At 25.3% G+C, this 18,129-nt stretch overlaps 4 protein-coding genes and 1 long non-coding RNA gene across 12 annotated transcripts; 1 reads left to right on the forward strand and 4 right to left on the reverse strand.

Moving 5' to 3' along the window:
* Positions 1-48: 48 nt before the first annotated feature.
* On the reverse strand, positions 49-4,996 carry LOC138182802 (uncharacterized). 3 transcript variants are annotated; one of them, XM_069119040.1, is made up of 11 exons: positions 4,755-4,995; positions 4,291-4,435; positions 3,771-3,893; positions 3,289-3,488; positions 2,807-3,016; positions 1,332-1,497; positions 1,188-1,254; positions 957-1,116; positions 628-765; positions 420-533; positions 49-317 (listed from the first exon to the last, which is right to left on the reverse strand). In XM_069119040.1, the coding sequence occupies exons 1-11, from the start codon at positions 4,826-4,828 to the stop codon at positions 95-97; spliced, it is 1,620 nt and encodes a 539-aa protein (XP_068975141.1). In that variant the 5' UTR covers positions 4,829-4,995; the 3' UTR covers positions 49-94. The 3 variants fall into 3 exon arrangements, with proteins under 3 accessions (XP_068975141.1, XP_068975142.1, XP_068975143.1); XM_069119041.1 differs by lacking the exon at positions 3,771-3,893 and having other exon boundaries at positions 4,755-4,996; XM_069119042.1 differs by lacking the exon at positions 2,807-3,016 and having other exon boundaries at positions 4,755-4,996.
* Positions 4,997-5,319: 323 nt separating this feature from the next.
* On the reverse strand, positions 5,320-7,651 carry LOC138182805 (HIG1 domain family member 1C-like). The gene is made up of 3 exons (XM_069119048.1): positions 7,441-7,651; positions 6,078-6,220; positions 5,320-5,864 (listed from the first exon to the last, which is right to left on the reverse strand). Exons 2-3 carry the CDS (start codon positions 6,211-6,213, stop codon positions 5,680-5,682), a joined length of 321 nt encoding a protein of 106 aa, XP_068975149.1. The 5' UTR covers positions 6,214-6,220; positions 7,441-7,651; the 3' UTR covers positions 5,320-5,679.
* Positions 7,652-7,730: 79 nt separating this feature from the next.
* On the forward strand, positions 7,731-8,697 carry LOC138182807 (uncharacterized). 2 transcript variants are annotated; one of them, XR_011173913.1, is made up of 3 exons: positions 8,047-8,061; positions 8,126-8,311; positions 8,528-8,697. It is a non-coding gene; the product is annotated as an uncharacterized LOC138182807 (long non-coding RNA). The 2 variants fall into 2 exon arrangements; XR_011173912.1 differs by having other exon boundaries at positions 7,731-8,311.
* On the reverse strand, positions 8,640-14,708 carry LOC138182801 (uncharacterized). Of its 3 annotated transcripts, XM_069119038.1 has the most exons (13): positions 14,584-14,708; positions 13,076-14,503; positions 12,638-12,996; positions 12,156-12,509; positions 11,802-12,072; positions 11,312-11,727; positions 10,993-11,217; positions 10,438-10,913; positions 10,247-10,358; positions 9,432-9,906; positions 9,221-9,362; positions 8,946-9,041; positions 8,640-8,870 (listed from the first exon to the last, which is right to left on the reverse strand). In XM_069119038.1, the coding sequence occupies exons 1-10, from the start codon at positions 14,597-14,599 to the stop codon at positions 9,751-9,753; spliced, it is 3,813 nt and encodes a 1,270-aa protein (XP_068975139.1). In that variant the 5' UTR covers positions 14,600-14,708; the 3' UTR covers positions 8,640-8,870; positions 8,946-9,041; positions 9,221-9,362; positions 9,432-9,750. The 3 variants fall into 3 exon arrangements, with proteins under 3 accessions (XP_068975139.1, XP_068975138.1, XP_068975140.1); XM_069119037.1 differs by having other exon boundaries at positions 9,221-9,906; XM_069119039.1 differs by having other exon boundaries at positions 8,946-9,058; positions 9,221-9,906.
* On the reverse strand, positions 14,706-18,118 carry LOC138182803 (major facilitator superfamily domain-containing protein 12). Of its 3 annotated transcripts, none has more exons than XM_069119046.1 (9): positions 17,649-18,118; positions 17,055-17,381; positions 16,776-16,983; positions 16,488-16,699; positions 16,047-16,406; positions 15,814-15,964; positions 15,596-15,711; positions 15,097-15,283; positions 14,706-15,015 (listed from the first exon to the last, which is right to left on the reverse strand). In XM_069119046.1, the coding sequence occupies exons 2-8, from the start codon at positions 17,356-17,358 to the stop codon at positions 15,171-15,173; spliced, it is 1,464 nt and encodes a 487-aa protein (XP_068975147.1). In that variant the 5' UTR covers positions 17,359-17,381; positions 17,649-18,118; the 3' UTR covers positions 14,706-15,015; positions 15,097-15,170. The 3 variants fall into 3 exon arrangements, with proteins under 3 accessions (XP_068975147.1, XP_068975145.1, XP_068975146.1); XM_069119044.1 differs by having other exon boundaries at positions 15,596-15,714; positions 17,649-18,110; XM_069119045.1 differs by having other exon boundaries at positions 14,706-14,864; positions 14,949-15,283; positions 15,596-15,714; positions 17,649-18,110.
* Positions 18,119-18,129: the final 11 nt, after the last annotated feature.

The raw sequence follows: 18,129 nt of genomic DNA on the forward strand, positions 1-18,129 counted from the left end.
TATGAAGATATTAAATAAAAAGCAGTTTAAATAAAACAGATATACTTTCAACTTAGCAAACATAAAAATTAACAAAGAGACAATTACACATATTTCATTTACCACGACTTTCTGTATTCGAAATATTTCTTTGAGAATATATAGAACCTTGAGTTAATTCTCTCAATGCACCTTTTCTTAATTCTGAATTAGGTCCTTTGGCAACACACCGATTTCCGAAAAGTAAAGTAGCATCATGTCCATTAGCTATTGTTTTGTTATATAACTCTTTACTTAAGAAACTCGGATCTGGTCCTGACCATGGTGCATAATCAGGTCTAAAAAAATTGTAATAACAATAATTCTATTTATTTTTTATTTCAAACATACATATGTATAGCAAAAATATTAATTTATCGAAATGAAAATGTTTAACTTACAAAAGTAAGTCATTATTAGCTCCTTTTGGTAAATCAGGGTTTGGTCCAACTGGTTTTGTCAAATATGGAGATTTATATTCATTATCCTCTGTGGTACTAGTTCCTCGAGAAACTCTAAAAATATTATTAGTTATTATATTTTTTATTTTTTTTTCTAAATATGAAAAATATTATGAACATGAAAAGATATAATAAAATTATTTTGTACTTTGGTATTTCTATTTTATTTTTTGAACGTTTAGATTTTTCCGAGTTTGCATCCTTAACTATTTTCTTAATTGGAGAAGCAGTTAATTTTACAGCTTCAGTTACTGGTGGACTGTCTTTCCTTTCGTCACTTCTACTGCTGTAAATGTTACATATACTTAATGAGATGTTATATTTTCATAAAATACGATATTATATTTACATTACATTTACATATAAAACAATTGGAACACTATATTTATTTATAAAAAGTTTCTTAAAACTCTACTATACATGTAAGTAAAAAATATTAATTTTTCAATTTACTACTATTTAGATATGTTGTGTTACCTTGGACTGCTTGATGTACACAAAGGTCTTGTAGCTTCTTCTGTAACCATGATATCTAATATGTGTATTGCTCTCTCTTCATCATAATCAACACTATCCATAGCAAGCATTATTACTCTTTCTGGTACTGATTTATATTTCTCCATCAATCGCGTTTTCACTAATAATTTATATTTCAAAAATTCAAATATTGCTATTAATATTTTAAGGAATAATGTTAAATATACCTACTTTTATTTTTCTCTTCTAAACTTTTCATACGCGGTGGCGGAGTAGGTACAGCTTGTTCATTGTTTATCTGTGAAGATAAAATATAAATTAGTTCCTAAAATGACAATGTCAACTAAACCTACAAATAAATGTAATATATATTACTTGTTCCTCCTCTTTTCTTCTTAAAGATTTAGGAGCTGTAGGATTTCGTTTTTCATAGCCCAGATCGATTAATTTTTCAGAAGCTTTTTGAACATTGTTGTCACTTTGTTCCAAAATATCAAGCAACATGGTTTCTTCTACTTTTGGGAATACATTTTTCAGGTACCTGTACATATAGCATTTTGGTATATAACATTTACTGCAATTATTTTACAATGTACAGAATATAAATATGGACAGTCTACAATACAGGACTGAATTGTGCAAATGATAATTGATTTATAAATCAGACAAAGATATGACGCCAATAATTATTAAAACAAATTACATATTAAAATAACATTATTTTTAATGATTAATAATTAAAATTTACATAAAACAGTAGTAACAATAATTATTTTGGTATGCACATGTGATTGATAATTTGATATTATACAATATACAATGTTATTACAAATTTATTAATATCAGTAAATTGATTTTAAAAATAGTAAAATGACATATTTTAAATAAGGATAGATATAAACAAATATAGATATTTAAAATTACAGTACACATGCACATACTGTCATGCTTAAACGACATTTTTATTGAATAAATGAGTTTCTTATTGCATGCATAATATATTGGTATTCTCTTTTTCCGATTTTATTGATAATACATAAGAATGATATTGTATACATTCCTAGGAAACTCATTTACTATTATAAAGATTTGGATTACAACAGGCAAACAATATATGAAAGAAAAACAAACTTTATGATCGCTACTAAAAACTAAAGCAAAGAATACATTGATGATATAAAACTAAAACCAACCTATCTATGATTTGTGTAAAGTTTACACTATCCAACATGTGGTGTACTGTAAACCAGGAAGAAACTGAAATGAAAAATGAATTCCAAATGACAATACTACATATAAAAAAAGATCAAATACAAATTATAAAAATAAAAAATTGAACATAGAAAGGAAACGATTAAAAAAATAGAAAAAGAATTACTGGTCTTTTGATATCATTCTTTGGAAACTACTTAATACAAATTTATCTACTACACAAGATGTAAATTCTTACAACATATTGCTATAATTACTTTATAAAAAAATGTTGCATTCTCACATTGATTGATTGCTATATTATTGCTTATAAAATTATAACAAATTTTAACACATTGCAGATGAACAAATTTTTAATTTCTGATCATACAATGTATAGAATTAAATATATAGATTTACTTATAAATAAAAGATCTTTCAGAAAGATTATATAAATAGTCTGCAATGTGTACTGACACATGCTATTACTACACAGCACTGTATGGTCATATACATAAAATATATCAGATATTCAAAATAAATCAATATTTATAGTATCCTATCTTGTTATCTGATATATTTCTTTGCAACTATCACAAGATACAATATCAACATCTAGCATCCATATCTGGTGAAATTTATATAAGTATGGGAAAAACCTAAGTTTTATTTTGGGGGAGTTAGGGGCTGGCCGAGCCCCACGAGGTGGACTCAATGTTAGAGCTGCATGTATAGCATGTGGTGGTAATCGCCATCTTGGTATTGCATAGTTTGAATGCACTCCCACAGGTGTGCATGGTCCTGGCGCACAAAGAGGATTCTTTTCCACTTGTAAAGCGCTGACAACCAAAGCTGCTCTGTTATGGTATCTGAAAGATATCAGCTACCACCTTAGCACTATAATTAATACAGTGCTAACAAAACTCATTGAAAAGAAACTAATATATAATTAGAAAAAATGTAACTAAATATGCATGAAGGCATAATTTTATGTGTGTATGTTAATATGGTTTGGGTTTAAAGACATAGAAATTTACATTAATATAAGTAAAAGATTAATCAAAATTTTTGTTAATAATAATATATGGTAACATGAATAAAGATCCAAATGTACATACGCATACTGAATTCTAAAACTTACTTTTTCAAAAGAAGTCGAATATGAGTATCAGAAACTGTGGGAAACATAGCATTGATTTTAGCAACTTGTAATTCAGAATCCGAGTTCTGTGTTAAGTATGTTTCCATATTCTTTACTGGAGTTGGAGACCCCAACGTCATATCCCCAAGCCTGTTTGTCATTGCACTAACTGATTTCAGTGATAATGGAGTTTTGAGATCCTATATAAATTACTTTCCTTAGATATTGTTAGATCCATTAGTTTCATATTTAATATTAGAAAAATATGTTTAATAAACAGATACATAATAAAGTTATAAAATTACTTAATATAAAAATTTCGTATATATATACATATAAAGTAATGTTGTTTACAATTTATCTATCCACATAATTATTTTTCTATGATGAAAACTTATTAATAAAAATTTAATTGTATCTTCAATTCAATATCAAAGTATCATATAACACACAATGTACATGTACAATTATAAGTTACCTACCTGTAAACTAGGAGGTAAAAATGCAAGTTGTGGATTATGATAAGGAGACAGTGTTGGATAAATTTGCGGAGCTCTGTGAGCTCCAGCATAACCTAAATGTCCACCACCTCCATTTCCTCCAGTCTATTATTTTGTTGTACATGTTATATTTTATCCAAATGCAGCATGTGCATATGACAAAAACACATATATTGGAAGTGCAATTATGATCAGTTTAATACATGCATAAGTGCAATTTTAAAACACCCAAGTATTTCTTCAGATATAAGAATGGATATATTTATTGTATGATAATTAGGCTGTAGTTTATGGAAAATTTAAAAGTATAAAAATGTACATAATACATATAATATGCAAAAATGTATTATAATAATAATCAATAAGTAAAATTAATCTCTACTTATTATTTATACATCATTAGTTATGTTCACAAAAATATGAATTTTCACACATATTTGTGGTCTACTGATGATCCAATAAATTTTACAGTTTTAACATACAGCAGAAATTATCTACTGACCTGCATAGGTATATCTTGGGAAGTAATAGTTGTAGCAGAACTCAGTGCCATTGAATTTTGTGATTGTATATACTGAGAATACTGCCAATATCTTACTCTTGGATCTTCCCATGTTGTTGTACGGTTGAAATGATTTATAAAATATCTGAAAAATGTTTTAAATTGATTTGTATAATAACTAATAAGTTATTTATTGCACATTTATCACATAAGATTTGATTGTAACCATGTATAATATTTGATATATCATATATTGCAAGTAAACGAAAAAGATCATTTAATAAAAATAATCATGTTCATTAATATTTTCTTTACTAGTTTGTATACATTAAAGAATTGAATAATCAGTAAATCATGATTGCGTAATATTAGCTTTTTGCAACAAATAAATACTCCCACCCAGATTTATTTCTTCTAATATTAGATAACGAAACAATCGAAGATTTTCTAAAAAATTTACATACGGACGACCACTTCGAATGTCATATCTGCATTCCCAACCGGGTGGCAATTGACTCCTGTCACTTTCTTCAGCCATCTTTGCGTATTTTGATAACTCGAAGTAAGTTCTTCCGGAACTAATGTTACGTACTCACTATTACGATTAATTAATTTAGTTATATGAAAACACAATTCAATCGTAACTAATCTGATTTCAATTTAAATTGCTATATTTATTAATTCTTAAATATAAAAATTTAAAGTATTATTAATTATTACGTTTATTGTATATTAAAAAATTACTGAACATTCACCAATAACAAAAATCTATGTAATTTACATATGATATACAACACATAAAGGTAAAGTTACATATCGTTAATGATATTTAACAATATGTAAATTTAATAAAAATTAAGTATTTGCAATGTAATTAAGTTTAAATATTTTTTCTTTTTCTGAAACTTAAAATTGTCTGATATTTATATTAAATACAATCATATATGTACATATTTTATTTTAAATGTAATATACAAAATCCTTATTTAAATAGACATACATATAGTGAGATATTTAATACAGAAAAAATTCTAATTTTTCACTTAAATATTTATTTTATTACATTTTGTTTAATTTTTACACATTTTTTTTCTTGAAACATTATTTATCTTATAAGACACTGTATTTCAAGAACAATAATTTATGTAATAAATAGTATCTTTAAATATAGTATTTAAATAATACTAAACTATTATTACATATAATTGCATATTATTTATAGTATTTTTCTACAGAATTTGATAATCACATAAAGTATCTAAATTTAATAATCATAAATAGCTTTCAAGCTCTATTTTACTAAAAATAAGCATATTTTATTTTACTCTTTGAACACGATTGAATGTTCAAATTGTCTCCTTATTTCTTTCTAACATTAAATGATGAATGTTATTCCGTCTTCTTCTTCTTTATATAATCGTTATATATGCCATAAAACATTCCTAAGCTGATGATACCAAGTGCTGTAGCCTGAGCTGCAACTCTGAGTTGCACAATAAATATAGAAGGTTTTACTGTTCGTGTTCTCCACTTATATGCACCTATTCCACAAACAGTAGTTAAACCAACTATACCTATAAAAGAGACAATTGTATTTTCACAATTGTATTGTGTATAAAGTAATATTAAGATTATAAAGTAAACAATTATATTCCAGTATTGATTGTATCATAGTATTCAAAATTATAATGCAAAATAAAATAATTATTATAGAATACTCATTCCAATTTAAAATGATATGATATAATATATATTTAAATAAAACATTTTTGGTACTAAAAACATACTAGCTAAAAGAAATGGTGATCGTTTTGCAAATAAATAAAACCTGTCTGATAATGATATTTCATTCTCTAATGCTATCTTAATAGCCTCTTCTGGAATCTCGACTGCTTCACCGATTTTCCAAGTACTGTCGCCCATTATTCACCTGTACATATTATTTATACATATACTTATTTAACAGAAACAAATAATTTTATCATAATACAATTATTGTATATTAGATATGTATATAGGCATAAGATACAGTACAGAAAATATTATATAATTATTAAAAACAATAATATTTTTAATAATTTTATGAAATAAATACTTTATCAAATTTAAAATATTTTCTTTTAATTCGTACAATTATATATGTATACACAGTAATTTATCTAAAAAAGTAATAAGTTCAAATAATTATCATAAATTATTTAGCGCATATTTATTAAAATGGTTTTGGAATTAAGAAATCAATGTTATATATTGTATAATACAAGAATGTACATTGTTACATTGTAACTAATATATAATTCTTTCTATTAAAAAATTCAGAGATAAATTGACTTTAAAGAACATATTAGTAAAAATCATTTTTCAAATATATAAACACAAATTTCACGTAATATCTAATACATATTGTACTATGTATATTTATATATGTTGTTAATTAACACGAAGTAAAAGATTAAATTATTTATAAAACAATAAATTTTATTTTATATTTTTATAAAATATGCACGCGCGTGCAAAATAAAATTGAATACTTCATTTTAGGTTATTCTAATGTTAAGAATAAGAAACAAACATTAACAATGAATATTTTTACAATGGTAATAAATTTTACATATATCTATTATATCATAAGCATTGCATTTATACCGAGATATCGCACATTTTTATTATGAAATGTTCTAACAGACTGTAATTATGTACTATATATGTATTCGGATTTTCATTTCTTATACATAACTTGTTTTCGTATAACATTGCTCTTTTCATTGATTTTCAATATATTATTCACACATGTCGTTGAATATTACAATAGTAATACTTAAAATAATTCGAAATTAATAATAGCATTATATCAATAGTTCCTTTATACCAAACAAAAATATATGTGTTTAAGAAATTTTACAGATTATTTATAATAATTATATATTTTTCCTTAATTTTTCAGAAATGTAAAACACAATAGCTTTAATTTATAAAATCATTTTGGATATAGCATTATTCTTTATGTAATAGTTATACTTGAACAATTATAATAACACGTTGAGATAAATTTAATATTTTATAATTTCTATACAAAATGTTCTGAAAACTCATAAATTATATATTCCAATTTCGTAACACACTTATATAAAAAACGAATAAACAGTTTACCTTTATTCTTTGAACAATGTAAAAATTTTAAAACATTAAGCTTTTGTCCTTTCGTCCCTTTCGACCGACGTGCTTATGAATAATTCTAAATCTTATGACTCGTATCTGTGATCTATGATTGTGACCATGCTGTGACCAGCCTGTGTGCACGCCGAGTGTCCCCACCACGAGAGTTGCCAGTATGCGAATACAACGACGATACAAACATAATAAACCAACCTTAATACAAAATTACCATGGACATAGGATATATATATGACATATTTTTATACCCAGGGTAATTACAATTACTAACATGTAATATGTAACATGACCATGACAGGGATAAATCAATATCGCCAAGTAAATTGATATTGACACCTTTATTCATTGGTTATATCGAATGAAAGTATCGATACTTACCTGATATCAAAACAAAAGTATTTCAATAGTGAGCAGCCAATAGTTGCAGCTGCAGTAATCAAATTTTGTTTACGTTTATTACCTTATCTCGTTGAGAATCATTGGATAGACTATAGGTTTTTACAATTATTGCAAATGTCACTCTTTTCATAAACTTCGAAAAAAATGATTTTTTAACAAAAAAATGTCAATAACAAAGGTTTATTTCATTTAATCGAGGTTGGTGTAACTGATACCAAAAATAGTAATAATTTGAACATCCCATCATAGTTGGCAATTACAGGCATAGGAATATTCCTATGTCCATGGTGGCAATAGAGCAAAGGCAATCCTTTATTAAGCTATTATATTGTACTTCAAATAATAGTTAGATTTATAAATTGCCTTGAAATTTTAAGTGCGAACGTTTATTACAAAAGTGCCGAAGAATGCAAGTAGGAAAGAGACATTTTGAAATTGCTACGAAATGGTAAATATCTAATTTATTCTTTAAATGATATATAAATCCATTCATTATTATAACATGTAATAATATATATAGCTTCTTTAACTGAATATAATAATTGATGTTAAAATTATATAACACTTTCTAGAAAGTATCATATCAATCATATAATAAAACAATAAATTTACATTTTTATAAATTTGTACACCACGATATTTAATATAATTTTTTATGATATAGGATCCCATCTGCATTAACTTATGGAGGAGCAGCTAGTTTGGCACTGATTTATTTTACCGATTGGAAAGTAGTAGCTAGATACATACCATTTTATGGAAGCAAATTCAACAACTAAATTGTAAAATATATTTATTGTAATATGTTAGTTAATAAATTATAGTACTATATAATTCAATGGATTATTTATTAAATATATGTGTTACATTCTGTATCTACAGTACAAATATTTTAGTTCATATCGACCCTTGATAGATTTGCTTTTCTTTGCTTTTCATACAATATATTCGCTTCTTTTTCGACTTCCTCCCTTTTGCGTAATGAAACATGATTCTTAAACTTAAATCTGTATATAAATATATGTTTATTATATATCTCATTTCTCACTAGTTGACAATACAAACAATATAATTATATTTACCTATAAGTAGCCAAAGATACTAGAATAACAGATGAAATAAAAATTGCCTTAGTTTGAAAATTTATGCTGAATTTGCCTTTCATCATGAGATGTTTGCTTTAAAATAGGAAGTACTTTTAAAAATTACATTAATAATAAATTAGACTTAGATTATCTTATTGAGACTAGGGATATGAACTATACTACATTTTTTATTTTATGTACATTAAAAATAAAAATCAATTATTTATTCTCAATATTATCGTATAAATCTTTTTGTAATGCAGGAAACCTACCTTATTTAAGTCTTTGTTATTACAATTTTTTTCAGCGTATTGTTTTAATGGTTCATTCCAAATATAATAACCACTAAAAGCTCCTAATACAGTGGCCACAAGAGCATTAATACGTGTTTGGGAAATAACCATTACTAATTACCTAAGAAATTTATAGTTACTATTACAATATTAAATATCTTTGATAAAATTATAAAACGCGGAAGATAACCTTTGTTAAACGAAAAGGCATGTAACGACCACAGGCGTCGAATAGGCGGTAGGTACTACTATACAATGTTACATAATTTGAATTTTCTATATTTTTAATGCTGAAAATTTTTGAATTTCTATACAAATATATGAATATTAAAGAATATATATGATCTTGGCAAATACTGTTGTCATTATGGATTTAGTTTAGTAATATTTAAAAGATTACTTTTTCCAATAAAAAAATTATTTAATAACTTTATTACAAATATCTTTTTAATCAATATTAAAATACACTATCATATACAAATTTGTGAATATTGTTTTATAATGATCATTCAGATTTTTCCAATAAATTTATAAAATTTGTTATATGCATCTAACTGAGTTTTGAAAATTTCTTGCATTGAAACAGGTAGTGTTCGTGATAATAAAGCAAGTCCATGTTGGTCACACACACTGATTAATTGGTTTATACAATTTTGTATAGACATCTAAAATAAAAAGTTGAAGTATATTATATTAATTGTTAACAGGAAATATGGTATTGCTTGCTTAAGAATCCGCTATTCTGAGACTATACCTGAACGTTTATCTGAGCAAATAGAAATTTTAAAAATTGAACAAGAAATGATGCAGGTGAATGGGATACTGATATCAATATTTAACACATGTATACCAATTACATATCAATAACAACTTAGCATTACAACAGTATGAATACATAATTCATGGAGATTGTTATAGATAGCAAAACGATGTTCGGATGCTTATGCAGTGAGTACGGTATACGATGCTACATTGTTAGATAAAATATATCATAAAGAAATTTACCTTAATAAAGTTTGGTATTGAACTTTCTGACAATAATTTTAGTAAATCTGCTACTAAGTAAGGACTTACTCGAATCATATCTTTCTTTAACTTTACTAAAGAACTAGTAAACCTGTATGCAAAATATAATAGTTTGAAGTACGTTTTAGTTATGATTTTTTCTGTTAGATAAATAAAAGATTTTTACTTACTTTTCAATATCTAATGCAAGACACTTAAATGTGTGTTCTTCGGACTTATTAATAATAGATTTGGATTTATGTATAAAAATACTTAATATTTGTCTGTACAATATTAACAATAAAGGTATCTTGTCGCTAATTAGATTTGTTCTTATTTTGAGCAGTACATTGCACAATGCTAACGAATCACTAAAAATTAGTATTGTATTTGCTTGCAATGATTTTAAACTAACAATTATACTCATATCAATAATATAACCAGGAAGATACAAATGTTTAGCAGCAAGAATATTGTGTATTAGTTTCAACAAAGTTGGCCAAAATTTTTCTAGTATATTTACAGTTTGCATTGTTTGAATTAAGTTATTGATAGCCATTAAGCGTAGCTTATTGCGATCATTGGACATATCTGTTTTTAATATAGCATTCCATATAATACAAATATTTTCTAGATTATTTTCTTGTTTACCTAAAAGTGTTTTAACCTGTAACAAACTAAAGTAGTAAATATTTTGTTGATGACAAAATTATGCTATATAATATGTATAAAATTATTGAACATACCAACTGATCGTGTAATTCTTTGGTAAATTCAGAAAGTTCATTCAGTTCACTTGATGCTAATAATGGTGAAAGTACATCTATACATGGGTATTTAAATAATGCATACCAAATTGCTCTTATAGTTTGATTTGTAACATGAAATACTTTTTTATTATGTAAAATAACAACCATAAGTTGTAGACCATCTTGCAATAATTCATTTGTAATCTCATTATTTTTATTGTTCTGTTAAATAAATACTTTATTTTTATATAATGTAATTTTATTTTAAATTTATCACAAATATATTTTGTTTATATTTATGTATATTTATATTTACCACAAATATGTCTTCAATTGTTGATTCTGTAACATCCTTTAATTTTTCATCAATATTTTCATCTTTAATACCAATTCTTAATAGCAGATTTAATATTTTCATGTCATATGAATTTTTCATTTCAAAGGATAGAGTCTCCATTGCAATTCTGATTAATTTTTTTTCCGCCTTTTTAATTATTATTTTTTGGTCAACATTTAATTTTGATTTAACGCGTTCCATAGATTCTAATAAGAAAAACATATTTTCCTTGGAATTAATGGAACATTTTATAAATTTGTTTAAACTTTTATATGAACAATTCTTGAGAAACAGTTCCAATGGTTTTTTGAATGTTTTGTTTTGTGGTAGTAATTGTAGCAACAAAAAAGGATCTATATATTGAAATATATCAATATTAGGCTTTTCCAAGAGATCTAAAAACAAAACAGATTTTCATACATTATTCATTTTTGATTAGATATCTTATCTGTATAATCATGAAATGTACCTGAAAACATTATATTGCATAAAAAGATTATTTCATTACTCTGATTACATTCCATTCTAACAGCAAATATGAACATAAGTGTTATAACTTTTAAATTAGTATCCAAAAATATTAATGGTAGATGAAGTAATATTTCTAAATATACTTTAATTTTATGTAAAAGTATATTTTGCATTTGTACCCATTTGTTTACTAGCAATTCTTCCTTTAAAGACATTAATACATCATTTATTTTTTCACATTCAACAATTTCAGCTTCAAGTAGCAATTCCTAAAAGGATAAAAAATTTTTGTTCAATTATTTAATTAATTTTATATAATATATTTGAATATCAATAAAAAATGTATACTCACTGCATTAAGGTATTTACTAATAGATTTTGTTATACCTTCTGTTGCTAAATATCCAATTTGTGTAAAAACACCAGTTAATATGAATATCATTAATCTTTTATTTTCTTTTAAATCATTTTTATGTAATACTTTTACCCATTCATTAAAATTATCTGTATTAGAAACCATGTCTGCTAATAATAAATGTGTTAATTTTAACACTTGTTCATTACTTAAAGATGGTATTATTTCTGTATCAAATTTTAATATTAAATCCCAACAACGTTCTATACCACCTATCAAGCTCTTGAGTATCACAGGAGATTCAGTTAATGTATTTTGAGACATTTTAACTTGTTGTAAAATAAGTTTGTTCTGAAATTTTATGTAAATATAATTTCCATACATTTCTAATATACAATATGATGAAAAATAAACAAACAAATAAATATTAATTTGATAAAAGTAATAAAAGAAGTAATGATACAATTTTGATAACATACCATATTATTCTTACAATCTTCATTACCAAATTTTTTAATTTTTTTAATCAGTTGCTGCCACTGAGTCTCGGATATTGGTAATATCAAATTTTCTGAAATAATATTTGGCACATAGTATTTTAGAGCTCTTTGTGTTTCATTCCATGAGAATATTGCAGTTAATAATATTACAACTTCTTCATCCTGATTTGAATTCAGTGTTTTAACCAGTAAAAGTGATAGAATATTTCTTACATCATCAAAAGTATTTACAAATTTTGTGTAGGAAGTAGATGTTCTACTATATTCAAAAATGCATATACCATCTAACAGTGTAATAAGTAATTCAACTATAGCACGTAATATTAAAATATTTCCACCTATAATAGAAAATATTTAAAATATCATATATAAGAAGATACTAAAATATATAAAAATCAATGATGGTTCCATTCTTACTAATATTATTAGATTCCAACATTTGTAAGCAATCAGTCTTTAAATGGTATGTCAGTGTTCTTAACATAACTACACTTTGTGAATTTGTTACATTATTTACAGCTTTCATTAACTTCTCTTTGAATTCACTTGGAAAACATATATTACTTCCTGATGATATATGATGTGATACATGAGACAAACTATCTTTTAATGCTATTAATATTGCTGAAATTAATTTTTCCTCTTCCCTTAAGTGTATAAAAGCATCCAAAATAGAAATCATTAAATGTTTATATTTCAATACTGATTTTTCTATAAACATTTTTCTCAGTATATCTTTAACTTTTCTTTCAATTATGAGAGGATTAAAATAACAAAATTGTATTAAGAGATCGTAATCTGCATTACTCATGCTTTTACTTATTAAAATATCATTAATTATATTTTGACAATAATCAAATAATGTGATTTCATTTACTTTATTATCAAAATTAAAAGTTATGTCATTTAAACATTTTAAAAAAGTATTCAAAACTTCTATTTTATGTGTCCCGGAACATTCTACTAATTTTCTTAATATTATATCTAATGTAACAGTGTCTGATTTGAAAGTAATTACTGCAACACGGAAGAGAAAAGTAAATGTCATTAAATTACTTTGGAAATCTTTTGTCTTTGCATTTCCTGTCAAAATAGATAGTAAGTTTTTAAATTGTGTTATATCTTCATCTTTTAGAAATTCTCCACTTTGAGTATGTTTTCTACCAAATATTAATTGTTGAATACATTTATGTGTTATTGCACCTAATCTATTGGTATTATCAATACAGTCGTGGTCAATTATAACACACAAAGGATATAAGATATCATGTATAAACATGATTCTTAAACTATCTTTTGTAATAAAAGCAGATTTATAAATTTGTATTATATTTTCTACGACATTAATTACTGTATTATATGCTGTCAGTATCAATCCATTGCTTTTGTTAATTAATGAAATCTTTATTCCTTCTGTTGATTTTTCTCCAATGTTAAAAGTGTGTTTAAAAACACTATTTACACATTCTAATAAGGACTTTGTTAAAAGTCCTAAATCTTTTGGCTTATTAATAAAATATTGTGCAATCCTGTTATTAGAAGTTAATAATCGACAGCATTCGAAAACATCCTCACGTATATGTTTTACATCTTTTTGAAATGTTTCAATGAATAATTTTATCAATAATTTTATTACGTCACTTTTAATATCCAAATATTCGGTTTTCAAACAATTTTTTAATGAATCCCAAGCTTCTTGGTCCATGGGACACATATTACAAAGCCATTGCAGAATAAGATCTTCTTTATGTATTATTGGTATATCAATGGCACAGAATGCATTTTCTGCTAATTTTAAACGTTTGGGTAAAGGTTCTTCGTCTGAATTTAGACGTCTTAATAATTCTGTCAAATAAAAAAATATATATATAATTATGTCTTACTAAATTTTCAAAGGTTAAAATTCTACTCACGTGGTAACTTACCTACTGATAAAGACATTTCAAATATATTTACGTACTATATTGATACATTCAATTTTTAACACATTTTTCAATATTCTTTTGTACAAACGAATTATTTTAATACATTATTTACACAATTAACATGTTACAATGTCTGCCACCTTTAAGATAGTGGAAGTAACCGGCCATCTTACGGCGGCCGGAGTATGAAACATAACCCAAATCTAATCCAATACTCACGATTCAAAATCCCACCACAAAATGGTTGCCACCCACATGCATTGTATACAACCAGCGACTCACTGGAGTAATCATCGATAGAAGTCAATATGGCATCATTATTACTTACCTGTAAAATATGCTGGAAATGCTTGATTTTTACATACGCGTGACTTTTCAACCAGTGGATTCCTAGATCCATAATCTGCATATTTGGATTTTTCTCGTCGAATTCTGTCAGAATATATACGGAAGGGTCAATAATTTTTGAGCCTCCATAGAAAATTACAGCCAAATATTTAAATAAAGATTTACACAAGTAACATATAAATTATATATTTAGGATTTAACATCAAATGAACAAAATTTTAATTACTATCTTTTTCATACTATGTAACATTTTCTTGACTTATTGAATTGTCAGGTTCATTTTCTATTGTTTCTGTAGTAATAAATACATTATCATGTTCTATAGTTCGTTCACAGTGTAATGTATTATATACTGAAATAATTTATATTAATATTATATCATTACTATAATTAATTTAATAGATAATTTAAGATATTCTTCCAAATGACACAGGTGACCAAACAAGATGTAATTTAGTGAGTATCATGAGAAAAAATTATGCAGTATCTAATAACAACCAAAATTTATTATACATATAAATCTGTTTCTTCAGAATGCATAATTTGTTAAAATTTTGATTTCATATTTTTCCATAACATTTCTCTATGATACCTATCAAATTTCATTTGAATTAACTGCCAGTGCCTTTCAGAAATACAGTTATGATTTATTATAAATGTATACCTGTATTGTGATGAAATGGTTTTATACATAATATCATTAATAAGCCAAACATTGCAGATGTAGCACAAACATAAACTAAAACACTTTTATAGTAATTTTTACAATCAATCCAAGAGCTCCTGAAAACATAAAAAAGAGAATTGCTTATTTTTGTTTACTTTTTAAAAATTTACTTTTATCATCATTTAAATAATTAGTATTTTAACCTATATACTAACAAATATTGAATAAGCATAACTGCTAATCCATTGCAAAGTTTGTCTGTAAAACTCATAATTCCATATACAAATGCACCACTATTTACACTTTGTCCAATAAAATCTGCAGTAACACCAAGACTAGTCACCAACATAATAGAGCCCGCAGATCCTATAATAAAACAAATTAGTATTTGGTTATATTTCATTTATATTTAATTTTAAGAACTTTAAAAAAAATTATGTAATATTACCTAATATTAAGGAAACTGGATAGATTTGATATTTTGTGTATGTTAAGCCAGTACCTAATTGTATCCAAATACAAGCAAATACACCTAACAAAACTCCAAAACAATATGAAACTTTTCGACCCAGTTTTGTATTCAATTTTTCTATAATTAAAGACATTACAAAACTACTCAAATACATTATTAAAGGAATTGTAGCCAAAGATGTAGCTGGCATATTTAATGATTTGTGTAAATACAAAGGAATATAAATTTGTGATAAGTTTACAAACAAACGAGTAGGCATATATATACAAGCTACTTGATATAATTGAACATCTTTTAATAGTACTAATACTGTTCTCGAATTTCTATTCAACAAACCTAAAATAAATGTGATAAAACAGATATTATAATAAACAAAATTTGTATTCACAGAGTAAGTAAATATAAAAATAATTTTACCATCAGAATTATTAACAAAGTTTTCTTTGACAAAGATATGAAATAAAATAGATGTTATAGCTCCTACTCCAATTCCAATAAATACAACTTCCTGGAATTTCTTTGCATCATCGGGCCCAATTTGGGAATTGGAAGCATTAGTATCTGTTATATGTAATACTGCCCATGTAATACAGTAAACAAAAATATTTGAGAGAACAGTAAAGCTGTATCTAAATAAAGTTATAATAAATATTTAGGGTTATAATTCAACTTTAAATATCTCCCTTCGAATAATTAAAGACATACCTGATCGCTATGAGTTCTGTTCTTTCATATTCAGAAGGTGTAAGTTCTGGAACTAGGGATAAATGAGATATTTGTACAGCAGCCCACCCAAACTGAAAGATTATCACAAATGCTGCATAATAGATTAATTGAGCCCACTCATGAGAGGTTTCACAACCAATACAATGTGAAAATATAAAAGGAAATGCAAATAATATGCATAGGGTACCTAAAATAAATTGTTTGAAAAAATTATGTGATATAATAAATAACATATAAGGAAATAATAACAATATATACCTATTAAATGCCATGTTTTTCTCCTCCCATAGTTACATAATCCAAAGTTGTCATCCTTATCAGAATGAAAACCAACAAAAGGAGTAGCTAAAGCATCTGCTATTTGACCAATGAGTAAAATTATTCCAGCTGAGATTGAATTAAATCCCAATACCAAATGAAAAAAAACTAATAAATATGTAAACCACATAGAAGCACAAATATCATTCAAAACATGTCCTATTCCATATAAAAGTTTCCGAGAAAAAGGAAGACGTTGTATTATTTCACTATAGTCATCAGTTACAATGCGTTCATTTTCCATTGTATTTAATGCAGTGTAATACTCTACAATGGAATACAAACCAGTTTAATGATTTATATGATATATTTTAATATTTGATATATTAATAATGATATAAAGCAATTGAAATTTAAACTTTTAAGCAATTAAATTTTATTAAAATATTCTGGTACATAATGACAATCAGATGGAATAATTTTTTACGTTCAAAAACATTTTAGTTTTACTTTGCTTATTACAGAATATTTTATTTGCAATGTATAATACAAGATAATTAAAATGACTTAAATTTTATAGTTATTATACATAACCTATCACTTATTGTTGATAGTATTACAATTCTACATGCACAATTCATGTAATTTCGACCTTCTTTCTAGATAACAATATAGTAAATATTATAAAGCATGTTTTAAGATTTTACATGTTACGACAATTCAAACCTTTGAAACCTCTCTCTTTATTTCGGCATATGACGTATATTAAATTTGACCACAGTATAAACGTAACCGAAAATGACTCATTGTCGATAATGAATGTATTGTTTTTCGTAAATATTATACATAGCAATTACATATTTACAAAATCTTTAAAATTAAAATAATGGTATCAAATTCAATCTTTTTTTAATATTCAAAATAAAATAAATTCTTTAAAATTGTTGTGTTGCATAAACATGAAATTTTACTATATCAGTTGTAAATTGCTGTTGATTCCAGCGATTATGTTCATTAATTTAACGCAGTTAAAGATTTCTAATACTACTAATAAACAAGAGAAAAAGAGAAATAC

This window comes from Bombus flavifrons, chromosome 8, assembly GCF_040668555.2.
Source record: "Bombus flavifrons isolate JBK064 chromosome 8, iyBomFlav1_principal, whole genome shotgun sequence".
In the NCBI taxonomy this organism is placed as follows: Eukaryota; Metazoa; Arthropoda; class Insecta; order Hymenoptera; family Apidae; genus Bombus; species Bombus flavifrons.

Bases quoted from the DNA above. Each gene is read 5' to 3' on its own strand.
- LOC138182802 (XM_069119040.1), bottom strand. From the start codon at position 4,828: ATGGCTGAAGAAAGTGACAGGAGTCAATTGCCACCCGGTTGGGAATGC. The intron at 1,117-1,187 runs GTAGGTATATTT...ATAAATTATTAG, and splicing joins TTTAGAAGAGAAAAATAAAA to TGAAAACGCGATTGATGGAG. The intron at 534-627 runs GTACAAAATAAT...TAATATTTTTAG, and splicing joins AATAAAATAGAAATACCAAA to AGTTTCTCGAGGAACTAGTA.
- LOC138182805 (XM_069119048.1), bottom strand. From the start codon at position 6,213: ATGGGCGACAGTACTTGGAAAATCGGTGAAGCAGTCGAGATTCCAGAA. The intron at 5,865-6,077 runs GTATGTTTTTAG...TCTCTTTTATAG, and splicing joins ATCACCATTTCTTTTAGCTA to GTATAGTTGGTTTAACTACT.
- LOC138182801 (XM_069119038.1), bottom strand. The intron at 11,218-11,311 runs GTAAATATAAAT...TTTATTTAACAG, and splicing joins CAATTGAAGACATATTTGTG to AACAATAAAAATAATGAGAT. The intron at 9,907-10,246 runs GTAAATTTCTTT...TTTTTATTTTAG, and splicing joins CAATACCAAACTTTATTAAG to ATGTCTATACAAAATTGTAT.
- LOC138182803 (XM_069119044.1), bottom strand. From the start codon at position 17,358: ATGGAAAATGAACGCATTGTAACTGATGACTATAGTGAAATAATACAA. The intron at 16,984-17,054 runs GTATATATTGTT...AATTTATTTTAG, and splicing joins AAAAACATGGCATTTAATAG to GTACCCTATGCATATTATTT. The intron at 16,407-16,487 runs GTAAAATTATTT...CATTTATTTTAG, and splicing joins CTTTGTTAATAATTCTGATG to GTTTGTTGAATAGAAATTCG.